The 14,868-nt window shown below is 38.7% G+C and overlaps 1 protein-coding gene across 5 annotated transcripts in view; it reads right to left on the bottom strand.

The window, feature by feature from the left end:
- The window catches only part of PALLD (palladin, cytoskeletal associated protein), a 419,989-nt gene that overhangs the window by 387,904 nt on the left and 17,217 nt on the right, over positions 1–14,868 (bottom strand). For all 5 annotated transcript variants that reach the window (XM_059174890.1, XM_059174854.1, XM_059174865.1 and 2 more), the window contains exon 2: positions 8,693–9,684. In XM_059174890.1, coding sequence (XP_059030873.1) covers positions 8,693–9,603 — 911 coding nt within the window. In that variant the 5' untranslated portion in view covers positions 9,604–9,684. The remainder of the gene's footprint in view (positions 1–8,692; positions 9,685–14,868) is intronic.

Below are 14,868 nucleotides of genomic sequence, written 5' to 3'. Positions count from 1 at the left end.
TGTCATTCTCAGACATTCTTCTGTGCTTTTGTCATATCCTTAAACCTGGAATAAGACTGTTTTGCAATTTTAACTTCATATGGATTAATTTATTAATGCAATCTGTATGCATGTTTTTGCAACTTTTTTTAGATTGCTATTATGTTTGTGAGTTTCAGACATACTGATTTATGAAACTCTAGTTCATTCATTGTATGAATATAAATCACAACTTATCCATTTTCTTTCCTTTTTTTCAGCCTTACTGAGACATAATAGACATATAACACTGTATAAGTTTGAAGTGATTCATTTATATACTACGAAGTGATTACCACAATAAAATTAGTTAACATATCCATCATCTTACATGATTGTAAGTTTTTTGTGTGTATAGTAAGAACAGTTAATATCTATTCTCTTAGCAGTTTTGAAGTATACAATATGGTATTGCTCACTGTAATTATGGCTACAATTTCATTAATCAGTTCCCTCAAACTTACTCAGTTGTAACTGGAAATTCATATCCTTTGACCCACATCTCCCCATTTGCCCTGTCCTCTAGCCCCTGGCAACCACCATTTTATGCTCTGCTCCTGTGAGTTTGTCCTTTTAAAGTTTCAACATATAACTGAGACGATACAGCGTTTGCCTTTCTTTGGCTTGTTTCACTTAGGATAATGCCCTCAAGTTCCATCCCTATTGTAAGTGGCTGAATTTCCTTCTTTTTCATAGTTGAACAATATTCCATAGTATACACATGCCACATTTTCTTTATTCATATGACAATGGACACATAGGTTGTGTTAAAATAGCTATTGTCAAAAAGACGAGAGATAATGACCACTGGTGAGGATGTAGAGAAAAGGGAATCTTTGTACATACTGGTGGGAATTTAAGTTGGAAGAGATGCTATGGACAATAGTATGGAGGGTACTCAAAAAATTAAAAGGAGAGCTGCCATATGATCCAGCAATCCCACTCTGGATATATATCCGAAGCCAATAAAATCACTATGTCAAAGAGGTATCCATTTTCTTTTTGATTAGTATTTAGGTTCTTTACAGTATTTTGAAACAATGCTATAATGCACATTCTTATATATGCATCCTTGTACACAGGAGCAAAAGTTCCTTTCAGATATATAGCTAGGAGTGAGACTTACTCATTTATTTATTTAGTTCATATTTATTGAGCACCTATTATGTGCCAGGCACCATTCTAGGCTCTAGGGATACAGCAATAAGAATCAGATGGTAGTCCCTATATTCAAGGGTTTTATATTTTACTTAGGGAGACAGACAATGAAAAAAATTAAACAAGTAAAATGCAGAGTGTATCAGGTAAGTTCTGTGGAGAAAACCAAAATGACTGGAACAGAGAGTAAGGTGGGGAGGACCTGTTCTTTTACATCAAGTAGTTTTGGAAGGCCACACTCTGAAGGTGACATTTGAGGAGATATACGAAGAAGATGAAGGATCTAATTCTACATACATCTGGAGGAAGAGCACTTTACATAGAGGGAATAGCATGTGCACAGGCCTGAGACAGGAACACATCTGCATGTTAGGAGTGCAGCAAGGACACCATTGTGGCTGGAGTGGACCAAACAGGAGCATAGTAGGGGATGAAGTCAGAGAGATGGTGCCTTACCAATGTTTATAGGGTCTACAGAATTTACTCTGAATGAGATAGAAGGTACTGGAAAGATTTGCATTGTGTTGTGATCACAATTTCATTAAAAAGAATCATGCTAGGTGCTAACATAGAGTGTAATGAGCAAGGATGGAAACAAAGAGACGGATTAGGAACTTAATGCAAATATCCCAGGGGAAGATGATGATGGCTTGGTCCAGCCAATGATGAGAGCCTGATTAGTGGGGCTGTTATAAAGTGATCAGATTCTAGATATATTAAAGGTTGAGCCAACTGGATTTGCTGGCCGGACTGGATGATGTGAGATGCGAGAAAAAGAGTAGCCAAGGATGACTCCAAGGTTTTTCTCTTAAACAGCTGGAAGGAGAATTGCCACTTGTTGACATGGAAAAGATTTAGGAAAGAGAAGGTTTTTGGAGGAGAGGAGAACGAGAGGTTCGGTCTTGGATATATTAAATTTGATAAACCTATTAGATCTCTAAGCAGAGAGGTCAAGTACGCAATTGGTTAGTTTAGGGTATGTACACCTTTAACTTTATTGGGTATCACAAAATTGCTTCCCAAATTATTTGTACCTAATTACATTTCATGTTGCTGTAATAATACTTGTGTGGTTGCTTTTTCATACTGATAATCTAATGGTACTATCTGGTATTGCATTGTGACAATATTCTGTAACAAAAACAAGCGATACTCCTGGAACTAAGCCATCAAGATCTTTTTCTTCTTTTTGTTTCCATTTATTTGAGAAAAAGAGAAAGAGAGAGTGCACAAGTTGTGGGGGTGGTGGTGCAAAGGGAGATGAGTTTGGGAAACAGACTCCCTGCTGAGCAGGGAGCCCAATGACATGGGGCTTGATCCTGGATCCTGGAATCATGACCTGAGCCAAAGGCAGATGCTTAGCTGACTGAGTCACTCAGGAGCCCCGAGCCATCTAGATCCTAACAAGCACTACATGTCGTAACCTACTGGCTAGTGGTGCAGTTGCCACATTTTCCCAAACCAAAATAGTCAATAATTGGGATATACTGATACCACTAGGAAGAAAAGTGAATCGGTGGTTTGTTTCTATTTTCTTTTGAGGAGATGGAAATTTCTACAGACAGCATTGCATAGATTTGGTATGGATAATTCTCTTGTTTTGGCTTTTGATGATGATCAAAGTCTCTACTAATGTAAACTAATTGGAAGCATTGAAGGTACTGGGTTTTGATTTTAATAGCAATGAATTTAATTACTTTTAATCACATATATTGATTGAAACTTTACTAGGCTAATAATGATGACCTAGTAGGCATCTTATGATTAGATGTGAGTAACTGTACTTAAAATATTAAATATGCTTGGACTATTGCTGGATTCACTTTTATTGCAATAAGTGGATGTTTAAAAGTGTTTTTCCCCCTTATGAGTATATACACATTTACCTCACAATACAATTTGAATACGAAGATGGTTTGGACTTCTGATCGTAAAGTGGAAATAATTTCTTTTGTTTGTAGTTACTTGATGGAGAATATCGCCTTTCCTCCATGCCCAAACATTTTTTGGTTTATGTTGATTGACTTACTTGGCAGTATTAACTTATGGCAAAGAAAGAGAATAATTGTGAATGGCCATGTTTTGTTTTGTTTTGTTAACATAGAAAAACACTGTGGAAATTATCAGGATAACATTTTCTTTAAAGATATTTGGAATATGAATTCCAGATGGCAGTTCTGCTCATCTCCATTTCTGGAACTTGTCAGTAAGCCATGCACAACAAGCAAAGCAGCAGTGACAGTGGCTAAATCTTCTCTTGGGTCACTCAGTACCTGATCAGGAATCAGAAGACATGAGTTATATGGTTATATGGTCTCTATGGTTAATTAATAATTTTTCTGTTCCTAGGCAAATAATTTCCTAGTTTTCTTGGTTTCCTTATATTTAAGTGGTTTGAAATATATGGTTGCCATAATAAAATATTTTTAAAACTATAACGTGAAAATATGAGATCTCATTTTTATAGTACTAAAGGTAGCTTTGAACTAAAATTCTTCATGATTTTTCCTCCAACTCACAAAAGTTGAGAGTGGAGGGAACAGGCAAGGCGAATGATGTAAGGGAACATGTTTTTATACTGTTATAAAGTAGTACATGAGAAATATGAAATACTGGGACATAATCAGAAAAATTAGCAAATTATGACTTGATTTTATTTAATGTAATAATTCAAATTGTTAACAAATAATTTGTGTGTAATTTGAGTAGTATCTAAACTATATATGACCTCAGTTCCTATGCATAAGCTTTCTTCCATCAGCCTTTTTCTCTTTTGTTGAGGTTTTGTTGGAACAATGCAAGAATAAAGAAGGAAAAGAGATTTTGTTTCCCCAGTCCTCTTTGTGGTGTAACTGGAATCTATGCCAGTTATATCTGTGGAAGGATGAAATAAAAAAGCCTTGAAATGACTGGCCTGGCTTCGATCCTACTGTTTTCACCAATCTTCCCTTTAGCTGGGGCCACTTTATCTAAGTTTCACTATGTCCAGGTTCTCAGACCAAGTGGTTTCTCTCTTTTTTTTTTTTTTTAATTTTTTTATTTTTTATAAACATATATTTTTATCCCCAAGGGTACAGGTCTGTGAATCGCCAGGTTTACACACTTCACAGCACTCACCAAAGCACATACCCTCCCCAATGTCCATAACCCCACCCCCCTTCCCCCAACCCCCCTCCCTCCAGCAACCCTCCTTTGTTTTATGAGATTAAGAGTCACTTATGGTTTGTCTCCCGCCCTGATATGAGGAAGTGGTGCTGCAACATGGGGGCTTAAGTGGGTAGGAGAAGAATCAATTAAACAAGATGGGATTGGGAGGGAGACAAATCTTTTTTCTTTTTTTAAAAAATATTTTATTTATTTATTTGACAGACAGAGATCACAAGTAGGCAGAGAGGCAGGCAGAGAGAGAGCTCCCTGCTAAGCAGAGAGCCCAATGCAGGGCTCGATCCCAGGACCCTGGGATCATGACTTTAGCCAAAGGCAGAGGCTTTAACCCACTGAGCCACCCAGGCACCCCTAAGTGGTTTCTATTTAGGCCAAATTTAAGAAGCTCCAGGCCAGCAGCTTAGTAGCCCAGCCTTGTCAGTCTAACAATTTGTTTCCCTGTTCTGGACCCAGGACTGAAGTCCTGACTCATTTAATCATACCCAAGTCTCTACTTCTGAACTGTCCCTGTCCTATTGTCCTTTGGAGTAACAACCTTGCTTTTTCCTTAACCAAACTCCTGAAGGGCTGAACTTTTTCCCTGTGTTCCAGACTGCTGTATCTGGATGCTGACACCTGCTGCCATATTTTCCCGTGATGCGGGCCTTTTAAGTAAGTCTGGACCTTACCATTGCCTGTTGTACCACATCTCACCCCCCTGTCCAAAAGCTGCTGACTTCTCAATAACTGAATGAATGTCTCTATGCTTACTAGTCAGCATCTGTCAGGCCTCCGCTTATTGCTTGCTTCGGGTTCCCCTGACATCCCGGGCTCTCTGAGGATCCTGTTACCTGCTTCTGGGACCTTAGGAGGTAGCCCAACAATCAATAGATCCATATAATCTCTGGGTTTAGAGTCCCCGGGACTGACTTAGTCAAGCCAGGCTCTAAAGTGCCCCACAGTAGGATACATTTTATTAAAGGTTTTCTTCTTCGTATGAAATTTCCTTCAAAGAAGATGATCTCTGTAGACCCTCATGTCTCATGTGGGACAGGAACTCAGTGTTCCTAGGTATATGTTTATATCTACAAATGCATGAAAGAGAGTACCAAGATCTTTGAAACAGAAATTAAGAAAATCCAGCACACTCCCCTGTCAAAATACAAAACAAAAAACAAACAAGAACTCCAAAAAGATTAAAAAAAAAAGACCATCTAACTTTAAACAATGGAATATTTCATCAAAGACTTAATTACTCTAGAAGGGCATAATTTGTAATGTCTCATGGACATTGGTCATGAACTTTGGTAGACCAGGAGATGACATGAGGAAACTAGTTAATAATTCTTTGATTACCAACCAAATTAATGCTCCCCCAACCCCAGTAAAAAGAAAGGAGGAAGAAGTATGAATTTGATGTCCCCCAAATTATTCAATGTTTAAGTGAACTTTAATGTATTAATTATCGTCTGCTCACCTGAATTAATCCTTTGATGTTAAACTGATTTTTTGGGATCATTTCTGAAAGGGTATGGTATTTTTACTTGTCACAGTAATACATTTGAAAGGGGCTTATTTTGGAGGTAAATGTAAGCGGAGTCCTGCCATATGAGAACCTGTGGAACTGTTTTGAATGACATGTGAAAGTATCACTCATAGAGAATTATTTGTTCCCAAGATTAGTGGGTTAAAAACAATCTAATCAGAATCCAAAAGAATCACGTAATTTCATTTCCATCATAGGCAAAATAATAAGAAAAGTTCTTTATAGAAAAGATATAAATGGAGAATTTAGGACAGCTTTAATGAAATGAACCCATTAAGAAGTTTTTGACTGCCCCCTGCTGTCAGTTTCTTAAAAGAAATATAGCAAAATTACTGTAAAAACTGACTCGAGGAATTAGTTGAACAAATTAGTAGGAAAAAAAATTCCCTGCCTTTAATTGCACTATTTTTTAGCCAGTAGTGCTAATGCTTACTTCATGTTTGTGAGCAATAAACTGCGAGATCAACTCTAGCAAAGTGTGTCTAAGTGGATGTAAGGTGAGAGGTCAAGTTCATGGCTTGTGAAATGCTGTATTAATAAGAATATACCAGCATTGCAATTTTTAGCCAATGATGTCTAGTTTACCATTTTGCCAAATTTCACAATTTTGAATTTAATTTTTCAATACTCCCAGCTTTTAAAAATTATTTTTATTTTTTTAAAATTATTTTTATTAACATAATGTATTATTTACCCCCGGGGTACAGATCTGTGAATCATCAGGCTTATACATTTCACAGCACTCACCATAGCACATATCCTCTTCGGTGTCCATAACCCTACCACCCTCTCCATACCTCCCTACAGTTTGCTTTGTGAGATTAAGAACCTCTTATGGTTTGTCTCCCTCCTGATCTCATCTTGTTTCATTTTTTCCTTCCCTACCCCAAAACCTCCTGCCCTGCCTCTCAAATTCCTCAAATCAGAGAGGTCATAAGATAATTATTTCTCTGATTGACTTATTTTGCTCAGCGTAATACCCTCCAGTTGCATCCACATTGTCGCAAATGGTAAGATTTCATTTTTTTAAATGGCTGCATAGTATTCCATTGTGTATATATACCACATCTTCTTTATCCATTCATCTGTGATGGAAATCTAGGTTCTTTCCATAGTTTGGCTATTGTGGACATTGCTGCTATAAACATTTGGGTGCAGGTGCCCCTTCGGATCACTACATTTGTATCTTTAGGGTAAATACTCAGTAGTGCAATTGCTGGGTCATAGGGCAGTTCTATTTTCAACATTTTGAGGAACCTCCATGCTGTTTTCCAGAGTGGCTGCACCAGCTTGCATTCCCACCAACAGTGTAGAAGGGTTCCCCTTTTTCCGCATCCTCGCCAACATCTGTTGTTTCCTGACTTGTTAATTTTAGCCATTCTGACTGGTGTGAGATGGTATCTCATTGTGGTTTTAATTTGTATTTTCCTGATGCTGAGTGATGCTGAACTCTTTTTCAGGTGTCTGTTGGCCATTTGGATGTCTTTTCAGAAATGTACGTTCATGTCCTCTGCCCATTTCTTGATTGGATTATTTGTTCTTTGGGTGTTGAGTTTGATAAGTTCTTTATAGAATTTGGATACTAGCCCTTTATCTGGTATGTCATTTTGAATTTACTTTTTAATATTTATTTAACCCAAGTAAAACATCCTTCATTAATGAAAGCAAAACTTTAAAAATAAATAAATGTATGGCTTATTTTTATAGCATAATCCAGCTTGCAATGTTATTTTCATTTTAGCATATAAAATTAAGAAATGAGAAATAATAAAAGTTATAGGTAATACTAATGCTGTAGTCACGAGCTGCAAGGCACTGTTTAATTTTTTCACACATTATCTTAATCATCATAAAATTGAATGAGGTAAGCATTATTTTAATTCCCATTAGACAGATGAAGAAACTAAGTCACAAAGAAACTTGACTCGGTGACACAACTGGTAAAAGGTGGAGCCATGATTGGAAACCCTGCAGTCTGACTCCCAGGTCACTTTTCTTAACCTTTTTGCACAGAAAGTATGAAATCTGCAGTTAAGGAGGGAGAACTCCAGCTATAAAAATGGTCATGGTTGTGTAATATGTATATTGACTCCAACTAACCTCGTGCTCATGTAATTGTTGTAAATGTAATAATAATAATTATTATTATTAATTTTTTATTTTTGGTATACCCATGCTGTAGTGTCCAGAGCCTTTGTATAAGCAATAGACCTGTATTGTTTCAGTTTGTTTTATCTTTATTGTTTCAGTTTGGTTTACCTTTATGTGTTTCCTTGGTTGCACCACATTGAAGGTGTGTGGTGTGCTTTTTTCAGTGACTATGTGGCCACTTAGCTCAGTCCTTAGATCAGAGTATGTATTTGGGGTTAATCTTGTGGTTGGCCTCTGTGCACCTGTGCCTTTCATCTCCATACTGCCAAACAATGTCCAGTTTTAACCACACTTTCAACCACCTTCAGCACCTCATATTCAAATGATGCACACATTTTCACAGTGTTTTAATGAATCAGTTGCACATTTTAAGTTTCCTTGGATGCTATTAATTCCAGAGTCCTATTTAATAACCCATTTGTGTTCCTCTATCCCTGTCTGGTCCTTTGCCTTCCCCTTAGGGGCACATGGTTCATGGTAACAAATGCATCCCACCCTTGATAACTAGCACAACTAGTATTTGCAATTCTGGGATGCTTTTGTCTTGCAGGTATTTGAAAACACCACTTCAGGCACTAGAGGGCTAACTCTACAGGAAATCTCTTCTCATCCCACATTAGAGTAAAACCAAAAGTCAACACAAATCATTTGCTATTCATAACAAAAAGTTCTTACCTGACTCGAGGAGTTGGGTTTCCAGTGACTCTACACTCCAAGTAAACTCTGCTTCCTTCTGCCACTTCTTGGCTCCGAAGCTTCTGGATGAACCGTGGAGCTGAGGGGAAGTGGAATGCGTTCTGGGGCTGTGGGTGAGAGATGTTACTGCATGGCACTGCCTTGTGCTGGTCTGCCTGGTAGCAATGCTGGGCTTCGGGTAACTTGACCTCTGCTTCCGTCTCCTGTTGGTCTCCAGTGGGGCTCTGGCTGGCTGAGGCACTCATCAGGGCTGACCGCTGATTTTTAGGAGACAAGTAGCCACTGTCTGGTGACGAGGACTCCCCATTCGGGTTTCTATTTCTTGGTTTTGCAGCTTCTTTAAATATGGATGTCAGCTCCTCAATGAGATTAGCTGCCTTGTCGCATAGCTGGCTCTGTGGGCCAGTCTTACCTTGATACGCTGGTTTGGGCTTCACACTTGTGTTGGGAGTTTTTGCACCACGTTTTTCAGTTTTTTGGAGGCTCCGGATGTAGCTGGGGCTGGCAAGCAGGGGTGATTTGGCGGGTTTCCTCTTTGAAGCAGGTGAAGAGATACGGTCAGTTTGTTCTGGAAGAGGTTGGACAGGTGTTGGCCTGTTATCACAAGGTCTTCCTAAGGAGGATGGCTCACCAAATTTGGTCTCCTTATGGGAAGGATTTTCACAGACACTTATAGGAGAGGTATTGAAAATCTGTGAGATCTCCTTTTCTGAGTCACAATCTTCCGTTTCAGAGCTGGCTATTGCTCTCCGGGCTAGGTCAAGACTCTTGTTTATCTCTTCCTGGCTGAGAAAAGCAGATAGCTCAGGGAAGAAGTCAGCATTCTTGCTTTCTTCCTGCATGTCTGATAGGGAATCATAGAACGAGTCATGGGAGGAAGTCTCTGACATAGTTCAATAGTCTTCATATACTCTTTGTTTGCTCTCAACAGAAAGGCCAGAGGCACTGGAAACCAATTTACTTCTTGTGTTCTGAAAGACAATGTAGAGAGAGTTGCCATTAGTAGTAATGGGTGTGTGTGTATACGTGTGTGTTGTCACGGTATTATTAATTTACAGTTTGGGAGAAACATTAAAGTGAACAAATGGAAAAATCATTTTTCTCTATTCTTCAAGTTGGAAGAAACATCAAGTATACTTGTGTTTGTTATCTCATTTTAATTTATTATTTTCCCTGTGAGTGAATATTAAGTATTTTACTAACCAGCGCAGAATATTCTAAAAAGAAAATATCTGCATTAGGCACTAAGAGTACAGTAGGACATTCTGCACTTCTCATGTGCCATTTTCCCTCAAGATCAAAGCTTACTGAAACTCAAAATCCAGAAATGTGGGTGGGAGCTTGGAAGTTTATGAAGGTGAAAGGAGAGACCACATACTAGTATTCGAGTACTTATGGTTCTCAGTGGGAAGCCAAATCTGTGGACTGGTAGTCAAAAGTTGGGAGCTTGTTTCTGGCCACAACAAAAGAAGAAAAAAAAGGGCAAAGTCATGGCAAATATAGCAAGTGTCAAAATAAACATTCATGCAAGATTTTATTTAACTACTTAATGAGGAAACTGATAAGATGTACAACTATTTCAAAGCAAATTCTAAAGTAAATGAATATATATGTAAGTATAATATATATGTACATATATAATTATGTGAGTATATACGCAATCAAGAATGCTAAAACGAATTTACTAATAAATTTGAAACTGGTTAATATATATAGAGAAATAAAATGTAATGTTTGGAGTCATTTCTACAGAGTACAAACTAACAGTATTTCTACTGGAAAAAATGTATTTGTGTATCTGTGCTCAAGTATAATTTGCATTGTTATTTGATTTCTACAATTTACAAAGGTAATAAAATTGCCTAATAAAAGACAGTAAAAGGCATAGACCACATTAGAATCAGATGACCCTGGAAGGTCTACCAGACCCCATCCAGTATTCCATTGGAAAAGCATCAGTTCTCTATTGCTTATTTCAAAGTCTTCATAGTTTGTCCTGAGAAGGCAGATGGTTTCACCCAGAACAGAGCCCTTAATTACATTTGACCCTTCAGTCAGGAAACATGATAGATGGTTTAGAAGTCAAGGTCAAGGTCAACTCTTAAAATGTGTGAGGATATAAATCACCAGGCAGCATTAATTCAGAAGACATGAAAATTAGAAGAGAGAGAGGCTTGGGCCAAAAGTATGTTTATATACTGAAGGTAAAACAGACCATATTTCCATTCCTTACAACATATATTTTTCTTTGGAAGAGAGGCTATTGGTCTGTTTGTTTTTGGTCTTAGAGAAATTAATTTTTTGCATTGAACTTAGTGTGAGAAGGAAATGGAGAAATACACTTTTTTTTTTTAAGAGATTGTATTTATTTTTTCAAGAGAGAAAGAGGGAGCAAGCAAGAGAGAACACACAAGTTGGGGGAGGTGGGGAGGAGCAGAGGGAGAAGCAGACTCCCCAGTGAGCAGGGAGCCTGACATGGGGCTCGATTCCAGGACCCTGGGATCATGTTCTGAGCCAAAGGCAGCCACTTAACTGACTGAGCCACCCAGGCTCCTGGGAAGTATAGTTTTGAAAAAGATGGGTTTCTGCCTTCATGGAATTTAGTCTATGGGTGATATAAATAAGTAATGAGCATATATATAATTTAGTATGTTAAGTGCTATGGTAAGGAAACAAAGTGCTAGGTTAGCACCTGGAAGGGATAACAGGGTTTGGATCAAGAAAAATTTGATGGAAGTTGAAGCCTATAGGATGGTATGTGAGGGAGGAAGAAGAGTTAGGCAGGTAAAGAGGACACTGGCAGAAGCACAGAGAAAGTTTTGGATCCTAGGGAGAGTACTGGCAGACTCAGGTGACTTAGAGAGGTTTAGTGAAACAGAAATGTATCTGGAAATGGGGAAAATCACCAGAGAAAAAGTTAGAAAGCAGGAGTGTTGTCAGAGGGTCTGGAACCATGTGAAGAACTTGAATTTTATCTTAGGTGCAGCTAGAGGACAAAGAAGACTGTTAAGTATGTGAGAAACATCCCCAGAGTTGTTTTATTTTTTTGCTATTTAAAAAAGTTTTTATTTATTTATTTGAGAGAGAGAGAGAGTAAGAGAGTGAGAGAGTGAGCATGAGCAGGGGGAGGGCAGAGGGAGAGGGACAAAGAGACTCCCTGCTGAGCTGGGGACTTGGGTCTTGATCCCAGGACCCTGAGATCATGACCTGAGCCAAAGGTAGATACTTAGCCAACTGAGCCACCCAGGTGCTCCAGAGTTGCATTTTAGAAAGATAACTGATTGTAACCTAGCTCAGGAGCTGAGTCAGAGGAAGAGGAAGGCAAGATGAAAAAAGAAAGTCGGTGAGAAGGCTTGTGTTCTATTCTTGGGGTGGTGTATATTTATCATTATTTTATCTTTGGATCCCCATCATCTGAGCCTCCTTATTAGTTCTGGATAATTCCTCATCTTATGTGCCTCAGTGAGAAACTAAATTTACTTATTATATTGGAATGTGGAATCTCCAAATATTTGCTTTCCTAGCTCCTTGGAGCCTGGGCACAAGTCTTGGCACATGGCAGTTATAATGCATCCATCTTTGGCCTTTGAGGCAGGTTCCATGGAGAAAGCATTTTTGTTTCTGGTCATAGCAAAGATGTAGCAGCATGGGGTATGGGGGCAGCAGCGGTGGCTGCAGAGGTGGGAGGTGGAAGCTGTGCCATGGGCTATTGAGCTGTCATGGTGGTAGTCACACATGAGCCTTTTTTTGGCCTTTTGGTCTTGCCTCCAGCATACACTCTGGGTCTCATTCTGTGAATTGCCGACTCCTACCAATAATTCACTTTGCACTCAAGTTGACCAAAGAATATTTCTGTCACTTGCCACTAAGGAACACAACTGATAGTAGATTAAAAAAACATGACAGAAGCCTAAATGAGTGACATTGAGATGGACAACAGTGGACAACAGATAGAAGCTAGGACAGAAATCTTTGAGTAACTGAAGAGATGATGCAGAGAGAGGATTATAGATTTCTTATTCAAACAGTGGGATGGAAGGTGCCATTAACTCACATGCCACAAGTGGGGGGACAAGTTTTGAGAAAAAAATATTAATTTTGATTTACACCTTCTACAACAGGGAACTCTGGTATTGATGTCTGAAGGCAATTTGAGATACTGGTCCAGAGTACATGAGTAAAGAGAACAAAATTTGATTGGGAATTATTAACCTATGGGTGGCAATGTAATACAAGATGGTGAATAAGATCAAGGAAGAGAGAGAGAAAAAAAGGAAACAATCCTCTAGAGGTTTCGGGGGAAAACCAGGAGACTGGGGTGTTATAGAAGCTGGGCAAAGAAATGTCTCATGAAGGAGGAAGTATCGTTTTGATTTAGCAACTGGGAACATTTAGCACCATTACCAATAGCAATTTTGGTGTATGTGACAAAGATTGAAGCCAGATTCAAGATATGCTGAGAAATTATGAAAGGAAAGAAAATATAGATTGCACATGTTATTGACTATTTTGAGAAGTTCATAGAAAGGAGGAGAGACAGAGGTAGTTGGTGGACAAAAGTATAAATTTCTGGTGGGTTTTTTTGTTATCAGTGTGGCTCGGGAATGTGTTTCAGTGCTAATGGAATTAGACAGAAGAGAGGGAGAAGCAGAAGATCCATGTAAAAAAGTGAGGAAGATGAAAAGACGGGGTCTTCCAGGATGTGAGATTAAATGAGTTACTATGGTACAAACAACTTCCGGTTGGAAAGGAACAGTTCTCCCATTGTCAAAGGAGAGAAATAATTAAAGTGTGTGTGCCTCTGTGTGTGTGTGTGTGTGTGTGTGTGTGTGTGTGTGTGAGAAAGAAAGGGTCAGGGGAATCTGCATAAATTTGTTATTGAAAGAAAGGGGAGGTCCTATCTTGAGATTTCTGAGGATTTGGAAGTTTTTGAGGACAGAAGACAATTTGAAATAGCTGATGTAGAGAAAGGAAAAATTTCTTCAAGAAGGGTTTATGGGCAGGGCCCCTAGGTAGCTTAATTGGTTAGGCGCCTGCCTTCAGCTCAGATCATGATCTCAGGGGCCTGGAATAGAGCCCTGCATTGGGCTTCCTGCTCAGTGGAAGTCTGCTTCACCCTCTCTCTCTGTCATGTCCTCTGCCCCAACTTGGACATGCACGCTCTCTCTCGCTCTCTCTTTCAAATAAACAAATAACACTTAAAAAAAAAAAAAAAGGAACAAAAAGATTTGTGGGCAGAGGTGAGAACTTAGTTGAAGTTAAATGTGATGTATTTATAGTATCATTAATCAGTGTGACTGCACACTTCTCTTCACCAGAGCTCAGCCATTCAGTTGAAGACGCGGAGATAAGATGTTTTAGGTTTTGACACACAGGTAAGATGGAAGGGAAATGGACAAGGTTGTTGAGAATATCAGCAAGATGGGGGGAGGATTCTAAAATCTATGCTGGATTTGGATTCATGGGTAGGAGTTTGATTATAAAGAGCTTAAGGGACTGAAGGCTCATTGAAATTAAAGGGGAGGTAGAGTGGAAATGAATGAATGAGAGATCTGGAAGGACGTATGGAGATAGTGAAATGTTTGAACTGATGATCATTTCAGAGGCAGAGCCTTTTGATTCCCGACTACACTTAGAGTGTGGCCCTGTGAAAGTCTTTGACTGTCTCTGAAGAACAATGAGAGAGTTTAGTAGCTGCAACAGAGACTTTATGATTGACAAAACTTAAAATATTTATCCAGACTTTTACAGGAAAAGTTTGACAGCTGTAGAACATCAGCTACCTAATAACTTCATCTAGCATGAGCACTACTAATAGTAATCCTGATAATGATGATGGTTAACAACATACTGCTCACTGAGGCAGGCATTGTGTCAAGTGCCATTCAGCGCGATGACTTCATTTAAAATTCTCACAACAGGCCCCCGTTTACAAAGAAGGAAACTGAGGCAGAAAATGTGAATAGAAGAGCCAAGATTCAAATCCAGACAACGACTTCAGAACTTAACCGTAGTCTTAACTACAATATATTATAATTTCCACAACCAAGAGTCCTAAGCAATATATCAGGCTAATAAAATTTTGGATCAGTTTTCTGCTATTTCTGCTAATATTAGAGTTCTGCTATTAATTTAACTATACTTAGTGCAAAGTG

Source organism: Mustela lutreola, chromosome 1 (assembly GCF_030435805.1).
Source record: "Mustela lutreola isolate mMusLut2 chromosome 1, mMusLut2.pri, whole genome shotgun sequence".
Classification (NCBI taxonomy): domain Eukaryota; kingdom Metazoa; phylum Chordata; class Mammalia; order Carnivora; family Mustelidae; genus Mustela; species Mustela lutreola.
The sequence above is the reverse complement of the archived record's forward strand: the minus strand, read 5'-3'. Positions and strand labels throughout refer to the sequence as shown.